The 19,822-nt window shown below is 41.9% G+C and overlaps 1 protein-coding gene across 4 annotated transcripts in view; it reads left to right on the plus strand.

The window, feature by feature from the left end:
• The window catches only part of anos1b (anosmin 1b), a 220,051-nt gene that overhangs the window by 35,180 nt on the left and 165,049 nt on the right, over positions 1-19,822 (plus strand). For 2 of the 4 annotated variants that reach the window (XM_078564074.1, XM_078564073.1), the window contains one exon: positions 3,754-4,396. The exons of the other annotated variants lie outside the window; for them this stretch is intronic. In XM_078564074.1, the coding sequence (XP_078420200.1) occupies positions 4,013-4,396 (384 nt within the window). In that variant the 5' untranslated portion in view covers positions 3,754-4,012. The remainder of the gene's footprint in view (positions 1-3,753; positions 4,397-19,822) is intronic. 4 annotated transcript variants of the gene reach the window in all.

Below are 19,822 nucleotides of genomic sequence, written 5' to 3' on the forward strand. Positions count from 1 at the left end.
GACATGTGAGGGTATGTGTGTGAGAGAATGGGTGGTGATGTCCCTTGAGCTGGCAGTAAGTGAGATGCCAGTGAATGTGTGATGGCTTGAGTGTGTGAGTTTAGAGCAATGAGATGGTTTACATACCCTGGCTGCACGAATTAGATCATTCAACCTCTATCTGCATTGGATGGCCAACCTCCTCTGTGCAGCATTGACACTGATCACCATTGCCTTCGCCTGCCAAGCCAGAATGGTAATGTAGCTGTCCCCCCCTCCACTGTGGCCAGAGCAGGGGTAGAGGACATCACAGTGGACCTCCACGACGTCCAAAAGGCGCTTGAGGGCTGCAGTCTTTTTGCCTTTCGGGGCCATGTCTTCTTTACTGCAGTCCTGGGCTGGAATCACTGAGTGGGGCTGTACATTAAATCTGGTGCCTGGTGTGATGAAACAGCGAGGTGACAGCATGGCAGCCGAATTGGAGCCTGTCTACCATCGAAACGTTGTGTACCCAGGGAATGCAGTGCGTTTGGGACGATATGGCGTGAAAAGCCGCCATTCCGGCCGGCAAGTAAAACATAATTTTACCTGTCCACTGCCACACTTAGAACCATAGAACCATAGAAAAGTTACAGCACAGAAGGAGGCCATTTGGCCCATCTTGTCCATGCCAGCCCGAGGACACCCTTTCTAATCCCACCTTCCTGCACCCAGCCCAGGTGTAAATCTGGGACAATTCCACCCATTGTCTCCACACATGCATAGGTAATGAATGGTAACATCTTGAAATATGTTCGTACGACTAACGAGTCAATAATTCATTTATTCCTGTCTCAATTCTTAATTTTGAGCATTGGAGCTTCATATGGCATTTTTCTGTCATCAGATTTAATACTTAAATTTATGAAGTTATGGAAAATATTAAACTAGTTTCATGTGTAGGTGATATCTTCAGGTTGGAATATCTCACCAATTATATCTTAACACTCCGGAGACTATACATATGTTGGAATTTTTCAAATGTGTGGCACAATTCTTGAAGAAGGAATCTCAATATTCTATCAATAATAATCCTTTAAGTTCTAAATTTAGCTGAGTGATTTTGTTTTTTTGTGACACAGGGAAATATTTAGCAAAGAACAAAAGTTTGGAATTGAAAGCCACATCTACAGGATTCATTGTTCCACATTATCTTCGACAATTACAAGAGTCTTCAGTGAAATTAGTTTGGACTGCATTTTGGATGCTAGAAGCAGCATAAAACTTGACAATAATCTTCAGAATGGTTACAAAATAGCTTGTGTGGGAAATGAAAATACCTGTCAGGAACCAAACTAAGGCACAATGGAGTATATCTGAATCATGCTACACTTAAACCAGATGTTTTTGATGCACTGAATACAAAAGTGTACAAATGCTTTTCTCCCCCCCACCCCCCACCCCTTACAACTCACTATTTTGTAATGAATATTGCAAACTAATGTAGGATTATTTTGTACTCTTAGAAAGTGTGCCAGAAATGAAGTTTGGTATAGATCTGGGGTCACAGAATGAAATGAGATAATACACAATTGGTTAATATCTCTATATCGCATGTTGAAAACAAATTATGTGAACAGTTTGTTACTTTGTTGGAGGCAGAGGTGAGGTTTAATGGTTTGCAGTTTGAGTTTAATAGGTTAGGTGATACTGGCAGGGAAGTAAATGTCTCCTCTTCATCCAAATATAACTCTAACCATGATGGTAAATCTAATGATAAATCTAGAAATGTAAAGCTAACCGTAAATCTAATCTTTAAACTACCACAAAACCGCAAGCCTGACACAAAACTCCAACTTGAAAATAACCCAAGCCCTACAACTGCGAATCTAGCCGCCTCAAACTGAAATCCTCATCCTGACCTCAACCTGAACCCTAACTTCGACCCTTGTCCTAAAATACTCCAAACTTGATTCCCTCCAACCCTAATCTTAATTCCAACTATAACCCAAAACCCTAATCCTAAAATATCCTCACAAACATGGGCTCCCCCAACCTTGATGCTTGTCCTGACCTTACCCACTCTGACCATAACCCAAATTCTAACCCAAAACCTTAAATATAAAATAATCCCCTGTTGTGACCCTAACTACTAACTTTTTCACTTTTGGGCACTTTCCCCAACTCTAACCACCACCTCCACCCCCAAGTCTAACCTAACCCAAAACCCAACACTAAAATAACCCTGACCCTACAAAAACCTAATCTTAACCATAATTAGAGAAGCTGGGGTTGAACTCCTTAGAGAAGAGAAAGTTGAGAGGAGATTTTATAAAGGTGTTTGAAATCATGAGGGTTCTAGACAGAATAGATGGAGAGAAACCGTTCCCATTACCAGAAGTGCCAAGAGCCAAAAACAAAGGTTTAAGGCGATTGGCAAAAGAACCAAAGGTGACATACAGAATCAAATAACTCTGTCCTATTATTTTCCCATAATTTGACATCTTTCTCTGCTTCAAATGCTCCCAAGCAGCAGTGATGTTTAAGTCAAATCTTCTGTGCCCTAGTTATTTAAAAGAGAAGGAAGGCTTAAAGGGTGATACCAGGAGACAAAACTTATCCTCAGGGATTAGACCCATGGTCATAAAATGGTTGCAGATATAACAGTATGCCTGCATCTCCCAAGGTCATGCAGCAGACAACTGGCACCATAAAACAACTCTTTGGATGCCTAGATAATTTGGGGAAGGGGGAGGTGGATCTTATAGAAGACCCATTAAAAGGCTCTAAGATCATTTGCTGTCCCACCCACTTCTACCGGCTTATATTTCATCTCATTTCTATATGTTTTAGTTCTGATGAAGGGTCATACGGACTCGAAACGTCAACTGTATCCCTCTCCGCAGATGCTGTCAGACCTGCTGAGATTTTCCAGGTATTTTTGTTTTTGCTCTAAGATCATTGTTGTCTACGACATTTTTCAAAATGCCAGTATCCAAAGAAATTGTGGAGGAAGGTCCTAAATTCCAAACAGCACCAGAGGACAATACTGCCAAAAAACAAGAGGAAATCATTGCAATAACACTTTTGCAGCCAGGAAATAGTACTTATGAAAGACATTTACCTGCCCATTTCATAGGTGCGCATTACCAGTAGATCAATCTTTAAGCTCAACATTGTTCTCTTCAGTAGCTAGAGAACTGCAAAAGCCCATTTTTGTAAACTTACTGCAAAATTCCACATTACAAACATTGACCAGCAAAAAAATGAGGGTGTTTCATGAAGGGCCGCTGCAGGCCTTTAATTTGGCAGGGTATCACAAGCCTTATTTAACCCATTTCCTGAGCAGGGTCAGCTTTTTCCTGGAGGTGGGGTCACATGTGAGTCACTTAGGGACATAATAAGTTATTTGTGGCCACTAAACTCATTGCAACATTCCATCAAACATTCATGGATATGCTATTCCATTGGAGGCAGAGAAAGAATGAAATGATCCTATATTTGTCATATTTAAAGACTTGCCAGTTGCATTGAGTACTAAAGAAAGAAACACTTGGATTTACATAGCGCCTTTCATAGCCTCAGAACATCCCAAAGCTTTACAGCCAAGGAAGTGTTTTTGAAGTGTGGTCACTGTTGTAATTTAGGAAACATGGCAGCCAATTTACACACAAGGTTGCACAAACAGCAATGTGATAATGACAAGATAATTTGTTTTTTTTAGTAATCTTGAAGGATAAACACTGGCCAGAACACGCAATAACTCCCCTGCTCTTCTTCAAAATTGTTTCATAGGGCCTTTTATGACCACCTGAGAGAGCACAGAGGGGCTGCAGTTTAAGATCCGAAAGACAGCACCTCCGACAGTGTAGCACCATTAGTACTCTACTGGAGTGTCAGCCTGATTTTTTGTGGTCAAGTCTCGCAGTGGGACTTAATTCCACAACCTTGTTACTCAGCGGCAAGAGTGCTACCGAATGAGCCACAGCACCTACATGGTCATCCAGGGAGGGACAGTGAAGGAGCTGCTGATGGTGGTTCGGGATGCTGGAAGATGGGGGTAGGCGTGGTTCGAGAGAGGAGGCGAGGCCAGAGCCCACATGCTGCCACTCTGCTCCCTGTTAACATACAAACTTGTGGTGCTTGTCTGCTTCCAGCAGAGAATCTGACAGCAGCGGGCGGAGCAGCGACAAGAGAGTTGAAGGGTGCAGCTTGCAGTGCTGTCAGTTTGTGTGTGGCTCCTCGCCAGGCGGACGGAGGGATGCAGTGCGGGCTCTGGATGCTGCTCCCCGGGTTGCTGTGCTCCGTGCTGCCGGTGGGCAGCGGTCGCCGGCCGGGGAGCGGAGCGGCGGCACCGAGCGTCTCGCGGGCCAGGTGCACCTCGCGCTGCCTCGCGCTGCACATCGCACACCTGAGCGCGAGCTTCAGGAGCCTGCAGGTAAGAGCGGAGGGGAGGGGAGGGTATGGAGAGGGGGCAGATCCCACAGACTGGGGCATAGAGTGGGGGCACATCCCACTGAAACTATCATGGAGAGGGGGTAGATCCCACTGAGACTGGGGCATGGAGAGGGGGAAGATCCCACTGAGACTGGGGCATGGAGAGGGGGAAGATCCCACTGAGACTGGGGCATGGAGAGGGGGAAGATCCCACTGAGACTGGGGCATGGAGAGGGGGCACATCCCACTGAGACTGGGGCATGGAGAAGGGGAAGATCCCACTGAGACTAAGTCATGGAGAGGTAGCGCATCCCACTGAGACTGGGGCATAGAGAGGGGGCACATCATACTGAGACTGGGGCATGGAGAGATCCCACTAAGACTGGGGAATAGAGATGGGGCAGACCCCCCTGAGACTGTGGGTGGTGTGAGAAGAACCCAGAAACTGGGACTTGGAGATGGGGAGAATCATCCCAGAAACTGGCACATGGAGAAGGGAAGGGGGTGAATCACCCCAGAAACTGGAGCATGGAGAGGGAGAGATCCCACTGAGACTATGGCTTGGAGAGGGGGAGATCCCAGTGAGTAGGACATGGAGAGAGGAGACCCTCTGAGACCGACAAAGATGAGCATCACCTCTCCCTCCCCCACCCCCAACTCCACCCCCCCCACCCCCCCGATACTGGGACAAGCCCTCAAGCCCTGAAAGCTGAATAGGGAGATACCTGAACCTGGGAGGGAGAGACCCCAGAAACTGGGAGAAGGGGTGCAGCAGCACCTCGGCCATCCTACCTGTGCAGTCATACTGGGGCCTGAGCTAGTCAGAGGTCCCAAGTGGATCCAGTCCCCATAACTGACCACCACTGACAGCATGGTTCTGTCTTGGTTGTCTGAGCTTTCAATTTAACGTGTTCCTTTTCTCCACAACCGGTTTGTATGGATCTCCATCATCTTCGGTGATATCATGGATGATGTTAGGGCCTATGCAGTGCAATATCAAGGCTGGAACCTGTCCCTTAACCCAACTTTTGCAACCCTGTAAAGCAAACACAACCACTGGAGAAGGAAGCCCCCCGAAACAGAAAATGGAAGGGAATGGGGACAGATTTTTTACCTAGGCAACAGACCGACCTGAGACCTCTGCAAATTGAGAGACTTCCAAACATTAACAAGCATTATCTCAATAGATGAATTTATATTTAATATATTTCAAATGTTTTACCTGTAATATTGTACGAGGTACCTTTCCCTAAGAAAAAAACCCTGCTGAAATTTTCAGTAGAGACCTATGCCAAAGTGCCAGAATTCCTTTAACATCAACTGATGGTACCCTGTACAGTATTTGCAACAACCTGTATAGCTTTTATCTTTCATAACCGCCCAGTTATTATTGTGCAGCTAATGCAAGCCTTTTGAAATTGAGCCATTTTTAAAAAATTAACCTAAAGATGAAAGATTCTCATATCCCATTCATTCTTCAGCACCTGCTTGACTTCCAACAGCTGTTGAAATTCAAGTACAGTACAGAAAGTCATGACTGGGGTTCCCCAATCTACCAATTTTTCACTTCAAGTCTAGTTGAGTGTTTGCCCCTTAGATTCCAAATACATGTGAAAATTTAAAAGGGGATGAGAGCCTGTTTGTGTACACCTAATGGAATTTAAATATGCACATGAGAAAGAAAGGACTTGCATTTATATAGCACCTTTCATATCCTGAGAATGTCCCAAAGTGTTTCACAGCTAATAAATTGTTTTTGAAGTGTAGTCACTGTGACTTTGTAGAAAAACGTAGCAGCTAAATTACACACAGCATGATCCCACAAACAGGAATAAGATAAATGACTAGTTAATCTGTTTAGGCACTGTTGGTTGAGGGATGCATGTTGGCCAGAACACTGGAAGAACTTACTTCTCTACTTTAAATAATGCCATAGGACCTTTTATACCCATCTGAGCATTTGATTGGGACCTGAATTTAATATTACATAGGAAAGACATCTGTTCTGATAATGCGTTAATCAGCACCAAAGCACTCCCTCAGTACTATGTTGACATGTTAGCTTAGATTATGTCCCTAAATCCTGCAGTGGGGTTGAATTTGAGCTTTCTGACAGAGGAAGGAATGCAAGGGGCCCTGAGTCCAGGAGCAGATGGATAAGACGTAAAAAGGCAGGTGTGGACCGGAGGGCTCATTCTCAACACATCTGTTCTAAATGCTGCTAGACAATGGGATACTGCCTCTTATTGTTGCTGGACCTTGCTCCCAGACACCAGAACAACCCTCCCAGTGTTTCAAGACTCTGCTTTTCCCTCAATAACTCCAGATCTTGGGACCCCTACTTCTCAGTCTCCCATATAAAAAGACTACCTTCTCATCTCCCCCCTTTCTGGCACAGCCTAAGGCACTGCAATTACCCACTTATTGTACTGACAAGTTCTGAAAGTCTCTCCTTCTGCCCCAGAACCAAAACTATTGTATAAGTTTTCTCAAAGGCTAGAGATATTTTTCAAATGTTTCCAGGCATCTGATGCTCCCTCCCAGTTTCCAGACTTTGAGACGTCTCCAAGTACCATCATATCTAAAGCACCCCTCCCAAATCTTGGGACCACACCTGTGATTTCACTCCTCAGAATTCCCATCCCCAGAGCTATCAGATCCTGGGAGCCCCCATTCATGCACCCAAGAACCTAACTCCAAGTGGTGACACACCCCAAGCACCCTCTACCACCACACCAATTTCTGTACTCCCTGCCATCCTAGTGCTGCCACACTTAGAGCCACAGGTAGAGCCCCATGACTTTCCTCATCTCACTACAATTAAATGCCACAATCCCTAATCTGCTACTCGTTGCCTACTATCTTCCTTTGTGTCTTGAGCTTTAAAAAAGGTAACAGATGAAAATGAAAGGGCCAAGTCTGTGCTGTCATGCTGTCAGCAGGGAGTGGTGCTCACAGAGACTGCATTGTAGGCGCAGAGCATGTGACTTTATATTTATCAATTTTAAATGAGTAGAAAAGTATGGGCTGTACATCTGCAACATGCTGCCTGGGAGCATGGAATTAGCCCTTAAAGAAACATGTAATAATAATAATCAAGACAACTAACATTACTTTCATGGAAAATTCAGTAGAATTATGCAATTTGATCCCCAAAAATATAGTTTATAAATCTCAGAATAGCATGCAATTAAAACAAAATTTGACTTATTCCATTACCCTAAAGCAGTGACCCTGACAACACACTGCACTTTACATGGCTCAACACCCTCATTGGATTCACCAGAAGCAACTCCATATATATAATTTTTTTCTGTGTCCGTTATTTGGCTGTGCAGGGGGCAATAACAGCAGCCTTCATGTATGGGTAACTATATGGGAGGGAGAGAAATAATTGTTTAGGTATCTTTATATTCTTGTTCGGGAGTTTAATTTTCAGCTTACCTGAGCCCTCTATGCTGCCATAATTGCTGATGAACCTTGACATCTTAATCAAAATTGCTTTTTATTCCTCAAGTACCTGTGAGTCCAAAATGTGGATAATTGGTAATGGTTTAAAAATGTTATGGGCTGTAGGACTCCCTGTTAATTTGTACTGAAAAATAGACACCTATACAGGAATAATAATAGCAGTACAATGTGGTATTGTGCTATTCATTTGTTAACTTATCAGTAGTGCTCTGAAACAGTTTCATGGAGATTAACAAGAAAAAAACATCTTTTGCTTGTTAAGGACTTGTCAGGAGAAACCTGTGCAGAATTATGCATGGGGGAGGAAGGATAAAAACAAAAGTAGTTATTTAACAGTAGGTCAGGTTTAAAAAAAACTTTTATCTTTCTCTGAGAAAGAACATTTGCTGAAGTGTAGTTACATTGATAGTGCGATGGGGGGAGATTGTTTGATTATAATAAAGCAAGAGCTTTTCAGTAAATTTCCCAGTGTTGTTTATAATTTACTGCAGGTTAGATTGAATACACGCAGGACATGTTGCAGTAGTCAAGCAATATATCACAAATAACATTTGAAGCACAGTTTAAATACCACTCTCCAGTGTTTGTTTGTATGCCATTATCAGGTTGATTTTACAAATTTGTAAAAGAGCATGGAGCTTTTCATGTCAGGAGCGCATATCAGGAATTTAGGCAGGGAGGTTAGTGGGCCCCACAGGATTTTCTGTCCATTAATTTTAATTTTGCAGATGCCGCTGATCTCCAGAACTCGGTCCTTGATAGATTCTCCTGATGCACAAAATACAATGCCGGGAATAGAGATTTGTAAAATCTACCTTTGCGTTTCTTGAATCAAGGGCATGATGTAAATAATTTCATTTTCATTTTAGAAGGTGGAAGGAAGATTATGTAGAACATAACCACTGGCTTGGACCTATTGGGCCAAACGGCCTGTTTTTGGGCTGGAAGTACCTTAAAATAAGCTGACTGCAAAAATTCAAAGCAGCAATATGATCCTGCAGAATGGAAATGACAATACAGCTGTTTTTTACACTTATGCCTGAACCTTAGGGCGGAACTTTACAGCCCCACCCGACAGCGGGATTTTCCAGTCCTGCCGACGCAATGGACTTTTGAAAGGCTCACCGTATTTTACCCACCCCGCCTTGACGGGGCTGTAAAATTCAGCCATTAGTCTGTGTGGGCAGATATGAGTGCAGATGCAAATATTGGTGTTTTTATAAGTGTCAACTATTTTTTTGCTGTACTCTGGTGATTTAACTGTTTGCGAAAGATGTACAAATGTCATACGAACAAGGAGCAGGAGTAGGCCATTCAGTCCCTCGAGCCTGCTCTGCCATTTAATAAGATCAAGGCTGACCTGGTAGTAACCTCAAATCTGCATCCCACCTACCCCCAATAACTTGTCACCCCCTTGCTTGCCAAGAATCTGCCCACCTCTACCATAAAAATATTCAAAGACTCGACTTCCACCGCCTTTTCAGGAAGAGAGTTCCAAAGACTCACGGCCCTCTGAGAGCAAAAATGTTGCCTCATCTCCGTTTTAAATTGGCGATCCCTTATTTCAAACAATGGCCCCTAGTTCTAGACTTGCCCACAAGAGGAAACATCCTCTCCACATCCACCCTGTCAAGACCCCTCCGGATCTCATATGTTTCAATCAAGTCACCCCTTACTCTTCTAAACTCCAGTGGACACAAGCCTAGCCTATCCAACCTTTCCTCAAAAGACAACCTGCCCATTCCAGGTATTAGTCTGGTAAACCTTCTCTGAACTGCTTCCAAAGCATTTACATCCTTCCTTAAATAAGGTGACCAATACTGTACACAGTACTCCAGATGTGGTCTCACTAGTGCTCTGTACAACTGAAGCATAACCTCCCTACTTTAGTATTGAATTCCCCTCACAATAAATGACAACATTCCATTAGCTTTCCTAATTACTTGCTGTACCTGCATACTATCCTTCTGTGATTTATGCATTAAGACATCCAGATCTCTCTGCATTTCATTGCTCTGCAATCTCTCACCCATTTAGATAATATGCTTCTCTTTTATTCTTCCTGCCAAAATGGATAATTTCACATTTTCCCACATTCTACTCCATGTGCCAGAGATTTGACCACTCACTTAACCTATCTTTTTGCAGGCTACTTATCTCCTCTTCACAACTTACTTTCCTACCTATCTTTATGTCATCAGCAAATTTGGCAACTATCCCATTCATCCCTTCATCTAAGTCATTTGTATAAATTGTAAACAGTTGAGGTTCCAGCACTGATCCCTGTGGCACACCACTCATTACATCTTGCCAACCTGAAAAAGACCCATTTCTGTCTACTCTCTGCTCCCTGTTAGACAGCCAATCTTCTCTTGATGCCAATATGTTACCCCTTATACCATGAGCTTTTATTTTCCGCAATGACCTCTGATTTGGCCCTTTTCAAATGCCTTCTGGAAATCTAAGTATAGTACATCCACTGGTTCCTCTTTATCCACAGCACATGTTACTTCCTCAAAGAACTCCATTAAGTTGGTTAAACATGATTTCATTCATTAAGCATGATCTATGTGAGTAAACTAAAATTGACTTGTTTATAATCAAAACTCTCTTTTTGCATAAAGATGCCATTACCATTTTTAATAACCTGAGGGTCTAATTTTAACATGGAGAAGGAATCGGGTGGTGGGGTCAAGGTGAACATCCTACCCCACTGATCTAGTCAGTTACCCCCTCCAAACAGGTGGGAAGTGGAAGCTGGTCAGTGAATGGTAGTGGAAGGTCAGGCAACAGAAGCCATTGGTCTAAACCAAAGAAATAGTCATTGGTGCTCCAGTAAGTTGTGGGAGCTAAGTTTTGGGAAAGCCACTATGGCTTTCTTGCTCAGGGCACTGGTTAAATTAGCAGTCCAAGTGCATCAGCAGACCCCATTCTGTTATATTCTTATATTTAAAGAGGGACCCCACTGGCTTCATTTGATGTCCTCGGGGTTTGCCCAGAAGGAGAGGTAAAAAGAGGAGAAAATGGGAACAAAGCAGGGTGTTATTTACAATATGTATTAATGACTTGGATGAGGGAAGTGATCGCCAAGTTTGCACATGACACAAAAATAGGTGGGAAAGCAAGTGGTGAGGATGACACAAAGAGTCTACAGAGGGATATAGACAGGTTAAATGAGTGGACAAAAACTTGGCAGATGAGATATAATGTGGGAAAATGTGAGGTTATGCACTTTGGCAGGAAGAATAGAGAAACTGAATACTATTTAAATGGAGAAAGACTGCAGAAAGCTGCAGCACAGAGGGATTTAGGTGTCCTCGTGTATGAATCACAAAAAGCTAGTCTATAATTTCAGCAGGTAATAGGGAAGGCAAATGGAATGTTGGCCTTTATTTCAAAAGGAATGGAATATAAAAATAGGGAAGTCTTGCTAAAACTATACAAGGCGCTAGTTACCGCACCTAGAATACTGTGAACAGCTTTGATCCCCTTATCTAAGGAAAGATATACTGGCATTGGAGGCAGTCCAGAGAAGGTTCACTAGGTTGATCCTGGGTATGGAGGGATTTTCTTATATGGAGAGGTTGAGTAGGTTGGGCCTGTACTCTTTGGAGTTTAGAAGAATGAGAGGCAACCTCATTGAAACATATAAGATTCTTAGGAGGCTTGACAGGGTAAGAGGTTGTTTCCCCTGTGGGATTGTCTAGGACTGGAGGGCATAATCACAGGGTAAGAGGTCGCCCATTTAAGACAGAGATGAGGAGGAATTTCTTCTCTCAAACGGTAGTGAATCTGTGGAATTCTTTACCGCAGAAGGCTGTAGAGGCTGGGTAGTTAAGTTATTCAAGGCTGACATAGACAGATTTTTAATCAGTAAGGGAATCAAGGGTCATGGGGAAAAGGCAGGAAAGTGGAGTTGAGGATTATCAGATCAGCTATGATCTCATTGAATGGCGGAGCAGACTCGATGGGCTGAATGGCCTAATTCTGCTCCCACGTCTTACGGTCTTATGGTTAGCTAAAGTTGAAGTTCATAGAATTAAAGATTAATCATTGGTCTGGTTAGGAATTTGGCTGAGCAGCAGGAGACAGAGATTAGGAATAATGAACAGGTACTGTAATTGGCAGGAAGTGACTAACGTGGTATTTGACAAGGATCTGTGTTGGGGCCTCAAATATTCCCGGTATTTATTAACAGCTTAGATGATGGAATGAAAAAAACACATATTTGCTGATCACACAAAGATAGGTAGCATTCTCAGCAGCGTAGATGGAAGCATAAAATTATAAAGAGATATTGATAGATTAAGCAAATTGGCAAAATGTTGGCAAATAGATTTTAAATATGAAGTCATCCATTTTAGACACAAAGAGGATAGAACCTACATTTGATCAGTGATTTTCTTCACAACAGGACCCAAAGGGTGTTAGTTTAAGGGATCTACTAGGAGCCCATGTTACTGAATACTGGATCTCCTCAGGACTGTGTACTTTCACCTTTGCTTTTCATCCTCTACATGAATGATTGCCAATCAGCACATGATAGCATAACAGTCCTGAAATATGTTGATGATACGCAGTTGTGGCCTAATCAAGAATAACTAATTAAGTGAACTACAGGAACTCGGTGGAGAAGTTTGTAAAATGGTGCAATGGTAATTTTCTTAAACTGAACGAAAAGAAGATGAAAGAACTGGCTATAGAATTTAGGGAGAAGCCAGTTAATGATATTGTTCCTGTGAAGATTCATGATGTGGACATTGAAATAGTTACAAGCTGCAGGTATCTAGGCATCAAAGCAGATGATAAGCTGAATTGGGAGAAACAGTGTGGAGATGTGGTGGCCAGGGGATGTGCATAATTACACTACCTCAAAAAGTTAAAATCCTTTAGAGGAGATCCAATCATGGAACTTTTTTATATGGCTGTAGTTGAGAGTGCTATTCTTTTTGGATGTTTCTCCTGGTATTGTTGTCTTAGGAAAGTAACCTTTTTAAGGGTACAGAGATTATTAAATAAGGCAGGAATGGTATTTGATGAAATCGGTTCTTGAATTTTGACCAAAGTAGAGTATTATGAACAGTGAGAACCGCCCCTTGTCTCGGTATTACTGTTGGATGTGTTCAGGGAAAAGGCTACAATCCCTTAGATGCAGGACAAATCAGTTTTTGAACTCATCTGTGCCCTTCTTTGTAAGAACTTTTAACAGGAATTTCATGAATGGATGAGGATATGCACCCAAGATGGGACGCACTGGCTGATTAATTGAATGTACTGGAATAGCTTTTAGTACATTTTAATCAAAGTTAGACTTTTGTGATAGGGTAATTTTTTTTTCTTTTTAGTGTTATTATTAATTTATGTGCTTTTTTTTAATGAACGAGCAATGTACCCAAAATGAATTTTCATATAGACAATAAATTGAAATTCAATTTGAATTTGAACAGAGCATTTTCTCAATGGTGAAAAGCTAGAAGCAATGGAGTTCCAAAGAAACTTGGGAATTCAGGTACATAGATCATTGAAATGTCATGAACAGGTGCAAAAAATAATCACTAAGGCTAATGGAATGCTGGCCTTTATATCCAGAAGGATATAATATAATGGGGTAAAAGTTATGCTTCAGCTATTCAAAGCCCTGGCTAGACCACACGTAGGATAGAGTGAATAGTTCTGGGCACCACATGTTAGGAAGGATATATTTGACCTAGGAGGGAGTGCAGTGTAGGTTTACCAGAATAATACTCGGACTCAAAGGGTTAAGTTGCAAGGACAGCTTTTACAAGCCAGGGTTATATTCCCTGGAATTTAGAAAGTTAAGAAAGTTTATTCAAGTTTTCAAGATATTAAGGGACATTGATAGGGCAGATAGAGAAACTATTTATGCCTGGTTGTGAGCCAAGGACCAGGGGGCATAATCTAAAAATCAGAGCCAAGCCTTTCAGGAGTGAACTTGGGAAACACTTCTACAAGCAAAGGGTGGTGGAGAAGTTTGGAACCCTCTTCCACAAACAATTATTGATGTTAGGTCAATTGTTAATTTTAAACCTGAGATTGATAGATTTTTGTTAACCAAAGACATTAAGGAATATAAGACAAAGACAGGTATATGGAGTTAAGTTGCAGATCAGCCATGATCTTATTGAAAGGTGGAACAGACTCAAGGGGTAAAATTTTTAGCTTGGCGAGCAGGCGCGCGCCTGACGGTAAAATGACACACGTTGACATCAGGCATGTTCATAGGGCATTTAGGAGTCAACCACATTGCTGTGGGTCTGGAGTCACATGTAGGCCAGACCAGGTAAGGACAGCAGATTTTCTTTCCTAAAGGACATTAGTGAACCAGATGGGTTTTCATGACAATCAGCAATGGTTTCATGGTCATTGTCAGACTTTTAACTCCAGATTTTTTTTTTATTGAATTCAAATTTCACCATCTGCCGTGCTGGGGTTCAAACTGGGGTCCGCAGAGCATTACCCTGGCTCTCTGGAATACTAGTCCAGTGACAATATCACTATGTCACCACCTCCCCTGACAGCAGGTCTGACAGCATCTGTGGAGAGAGAAACAGAATTAACATTTTGAGTCTGTATGACCCTGAAGAAAGGTCATACAGACTCTAAATGTTAACTGGGTAAAGGTGCGTGAAGTGAGGCTTTTGCGTAAAACTTTGTCAGATTTCTTCTTCTCTTGGACTGTTACTTCTTCAAAGAAGTGAAGGTGGTTGCTCAAGTGGGTTTATTTTCTGAATTCATGTTGACTGCTATTAATTATTATTGTGCTAACCTTGTACTGACAATTGGTGGCATTTTATATGGGGATTGAAGTAAGACTACTTGCTGTGTAGTTGACTGTATCTAATTCACCCTTTTTGAATATGGGCGCCACACTGACCTCTTTCTAATTTATTGGTACCTCCCTGTCTTGAGTGATTCCCTCATAATGATTGTCGATGCCTCACAAATCTTCTCAATATTCCCCTTTAGCATGCTGGGATAAATATTGTCTACCCCTCGGGATTTATTGTTTTTGAGTCTTTTTAATCTGTGTAAGACTTCAATCTCAGGAGAACTATAGCAGTGAAGTGGATCGATTTAGTGTGGTGCTGAACGTTAAAAAACAGATGCTTTCTGCATTATATATTAGCATTGATAATTATATATGGTGCAAATAAAAAGAAAGTCACTTATCCCACTGGAATCCTGTGCAGTGAAAGAATGAGAAAGCAGTTTGGCCCCTAAGGGTTCCACATTTAAATTAGCTATGTGTTTAGCGTGAGGAGAGGTCAGTTAGCTCAGCTGATTAGATGGCTGCATGTGATTCAGATTAGCATAAACAGTGCAGGTTTGATTCCCATTCTGGCTGAGGTAAACTTGGGGTCTAATTGAAAAGCAGAATACTGCAGATGCTGGAAACCTGAAATAAATACTGGAAATACTCAGCGGTCAGGCAGCATCTGCGGAGAGAGAAACAGAATTAACGTTTCAGGTCTCTGACTTTTCATCAGAACTGGGAAAAGTTAGAAATGTAAATAGATTTTGAGCAAGGGGTGGCTGGGACAAGGACAAAAGAAGGTCTACGATAGGGTGAAAGACAGGAGTGATTGAATGAAGCAAAGGGAATGGTGATGGAGCAAGAGCAGAAACGAAGGATGTGTCTAGAGCAGGTGTGCTGCTGAATGAAGGCAAAAATAAGAAAAAATCCACAACAGGAAAAAGAAACAAAATGGGAGCAGAGATTATGGTCTGAAACTGTTGAACTCAGTGTTGAGTCTGGAAGGCTATCAAGTGCCTAACTAAAAGATGAGGTGCAGTTCCTCGAAGCTTACATTGAGCTTGACCGGAACAGTCAAGTAGGCCAAGGACAGAAATATTAGCATGAGGGCAAGGTGGAGAATTAAAATGACAGGCCACTAGAAACTCATGGGGGTCACGTTTGTGGACTGAATGGATGAGGTCAGCAAAGCAATCATCCAATCTGCATTTGGTTCCCCCCCCCAACCCGGTGTAGACAAGACCACATTATGTTACTTGGGGCTTGCCTCCTCACCCTGCCGCTGGGAGTGAAAGGCGATGGCAAAGCACCACTCACAAAAACTGCCGAGAAAAATGGCTCAGGTGAAGCAGCAGCAGACAAAGAGCCAAGGACCTGCTTTTGGGCAGAGCACACATGAAGGAATGAAGAATGTGTTTATGTAGAGTAAGTATTAGAGTCAGAGACCAATCGAGTCGATCAGCAGTCCTCCATTTCTGCTGCACCTTGTTTACAAGGCAATCCCCAGGACTATGACACCATTGCTGCCAGGAGGCTGCCTCTAGAGAGCCGGCTGGCTCCACATGATGAGTTGTCACTCCAGCAGGAAGATCCTGTCTCTATCAGAAAATGGCCCCTAACTGGGCCCATAAGTGACTTAATTAGCTGCCCACCTTGATGGAACTGGCTGTAAACTTTCTTCCCCAACCAAAATAGAAAGAAATTTGTGGTGATGAAGAGATATGCATGAGTTGCAAATTGCCACAAATTACCGCAAGATTTTTGCCGCTCCAGCGTTAGCCTTACAAAAATTGGCAAGTATAAGATCATCCACTTTAGATCCAAAAATGACATAGAAAGATTTATGGCACAGAATTTGGCCCACCATGCCTGTGCCAGCCAAAAGAGAGCTATCTAGTCTAATCCCATCATTCAGCTCTGGGTCTGTACCCCTGTAGATTCTGGAACTTCAAGTGCATATCAGTGGTTTTTTTTAAATGCACTGAGGATTTCTGCCTCTACCACCTTTTCAGGCATTGAGTTCCAAACCCCCATCACCCTCGGAGTGAAAAAAATACTTCTCAACTCCCCTCTAAATCTACCTATTACTATGCTGCCTGTTTATTGACCTCTCTGTTAACTGAAATGGGTCCTTACTATCCACAGTATCCAGCCCCTTCCTAATTTTATACACCTCAATTAAACAGATTGAAATATCTTTTAATGCTGAGACTAGGAGCTGTGGAGAAGCAAAGGGATTAAGGTGCCCATGTACACAAATCACTAAACTCTAGAGCACAGGTATAAGAGTAATCAAAATGACTTGTGAAATGTCGATCTTCATCTCAAGGGAGTTGGAATAGAGAAGTGAGGAAGTGATAATTCAGTTGTAAAAAACATTTGTCAGACCCCATCTGGAACAGTCTTTAGTTTGGGAGCTTAACCTCAGGAAATATATATTGGGTTTGTAAGGAATACTCTGCAGATTTACCAGGATGACAGCAGGGTTTAAGGGGTTAAATTACAAGAACATGGTGCATAAACTTGGTTTGTACTCCCTTGGGTTTAGTAATAAAACATCCAACACATTAGACAGTAGCCTTTTTTCTGCTAAATATGTTGCATGGCTTATCACACTCCTCATTTTTAAAATAAAATTAGCACCTTGTGGTTCATTCCCCAGGGCAATGCCTTGACCAATCAGAGTCAGCCTGCCTGGTTAGAATTCAAACAAAGCTTGGCAGTTAACTGTCTGTTATCAGTTAACTGGTGCATTCTCCATGGCAATGCCTCTACCAATCAGAGTCCACTGACCAACCAATCAGCACTCTTTTCTCATGAAGTATAAGTTGTTGTTCCCTTTATATTTGGTACTCTTGTGAATTGACCTGATGAGTACAAGACAAAAAGCTTCAACAATATGTGTCTTTTCTTCAGCAGTAATCAGGTTTAGTAAAATGATAAAGGTATGCAACAGGCCTACTCCTGTTAACCATTGTAAAAAGACCATTGCAACTTGCCTGAACAATTACAGTTGTTCTGCTATGTCTGTAAGTAATTGTAATTTTACAAAGGTAGTTGTCTTCACCGTGTGGCTTGGTTTCTACATTTTGTTTGATTTTTGCCCTACCTATTATGTGCCAGAGCCCAAATTGAAAACCTTATTCAAAGAAGCTAGAGCAAAACCATTTCTTGTGCTGTGTCTGACAAAAGGGAAATGCCAAATGACAAGACTGTTTTTTTCTCTTTCTCAAATCGTGAATTTAATTTTGAAAGATTGCTCTGGAAAGGTTTCAAATTGATGACCTCGTCGTTCCCACATTACCTGCTCAAACCACTGAATTTTTAAAATCTTTACAGATAGTGAGTATCAGCAAGCTAATCAACCATGGAGTGCACTGCGACTTAGCACATTGCTCTCCTTACTTGATGCACTCTCTCCAGAAGGGATCATTGTACAACAGTGTTCCCAGTAACCTGTGCGTGTGCGCTGCCATGCAACAATCGTGAAGGTAGCACACAGTCCAATCACAAGGTGTGCCCTTTAAGAAACTGTGTGGTGCAGCTGCGCAAAAAAATTTAAAGCTACCACACATTGAAATGAACGGACTGTGCATGACAAAGAAAACCTAGAGGGATCTTTGCTGTATAGTAACCCACAGTGAGAGTCCTGGCTGATATTTTCATTTTCTCCCCACACCAAACTGGAAGACATGAGGCTAGTTCTTGTGTCCTCAACACCACCCCAGCTTCTGCTTCTGCTTTAGTTGTGCCAGCATCACAAACTGATATCCGTATCCCGCCAACATTTATATGGGTAGTGCTAGCTAAACCAGGCATGACCTGTTGCTATGGAAGCCTTGATAATCTGAAGGAAGCTAAACCAGCAATGGCCAGAAATAAGATATAAGACCTTTCCATCTGGCTCAGTAAAGTAACAAATGCACAAAGTTCTTTTACTAACATTAGCTAGTTCCTTTTATTTTAAAGATCGTGGTGGTAACTTAGCCTCTTACACATCTTTCCTGATTTCCATATCTGGAGCGGCTGAATTGATATTGCCTGTTTTACACTCAGAAATGACAGAAACTCAGAACTCAGAATTACATCCTATGCTTTTGGTCAATTTTCATGAAGGCTCAAACGTCCTGAAGTTCACTGTTGTCTTGTTAGCTGCTGGCAGGGTCCAGCAGATACAGTATATGGTACTTTGAAATTTATTGCAATGTAGTCTTGCTTTATGGCACAGCAATAATCAAGACATCATTCATCACATTGTCATGCATTATATTAAATTAAGTTAGTAGTATGATCAGAGTAATGCTCAGTGTTAAAGGAGTAGTTCTTGGCTTGCTTATCCTTAAAATTAAATAAACAGAATTTGCAAATAGGTAGTTTAAATTAACACCTGTAAAAAGCTCTTGAGGAGGCCTGTTTTGCACTTTTTTCCTACATTTCTGTCATTGTTCTTCCACCCCATGTTCACACTTGGTATTGCTGTACATGATTCCACCCAAACTGTATTGTCAGGCATATTATGAAGAAAATAATATATTTTTTCTTATATTTTAAATTGGATGCAGCTTTATGCTGCCTTGATTGCCCATCTTCTTTAGTCATAAATTCCAATTGTATTCCTCAGGTGTGAAAAGGTTAAAGACATCAGATTAAAAAGAGTATACCTTACCCATTGGTAACTCACTGGGGAACTGATCATTTCCTGCTGTGAAGAACCAGAATAAAGTTTTAAAAGTTTTGGTTTGAGCACAAATTAGACTGAGTCCAGGCAGAGAGGTCAAGACCGAGTTTATGATTACAGGTTTTGTTTCTTTGCTTCAAACCAGGAATGGCCTGCTTGGTTACTTTCTCATAGAATATTTATGGAATTTTCTGAGGAGCTCTTTAAAATTGTGCTTTTATTTACTATATATTTAATACTTAATGCAGAACCAAACATAGTTGGCAGTTTTTTTAAAAAGCAGTAATTGTGTCTGTCCTTCAAGAAAAGGGTATAGGAATTTCACATGTCACAGTGATTGGCATTTAGTGCAGAGGTCTTGACCACTGGGAGTTTTGGCCTTGGGACTGGACAGTTCCACTTGGTATGTTCCTCTAACTCATCATTGGTTGTTGATTCACCCTTTTGACTGAAACAAGTGACCCATGATAACAATTGGCCGGAGGGTTCACTTGTAATAAACT

The sequence above is a fragment of the Cetorhinus maximus genome, chromosome 19, assembly GCF_964194155.1.
Source record: "Cetorhinus maximus chromosome 19, sCetMax3.hap1.1, whole genome shotgun sequence".
In the NCBI taxonomy this organism is placed as follows: domain Eukaryota; kingdom Metazoa; phylum Chordata; class Chondrichthyes; order Lamniformes; family Cetorhinidae; genus Cetorhinus; species Cetorhinus maximus.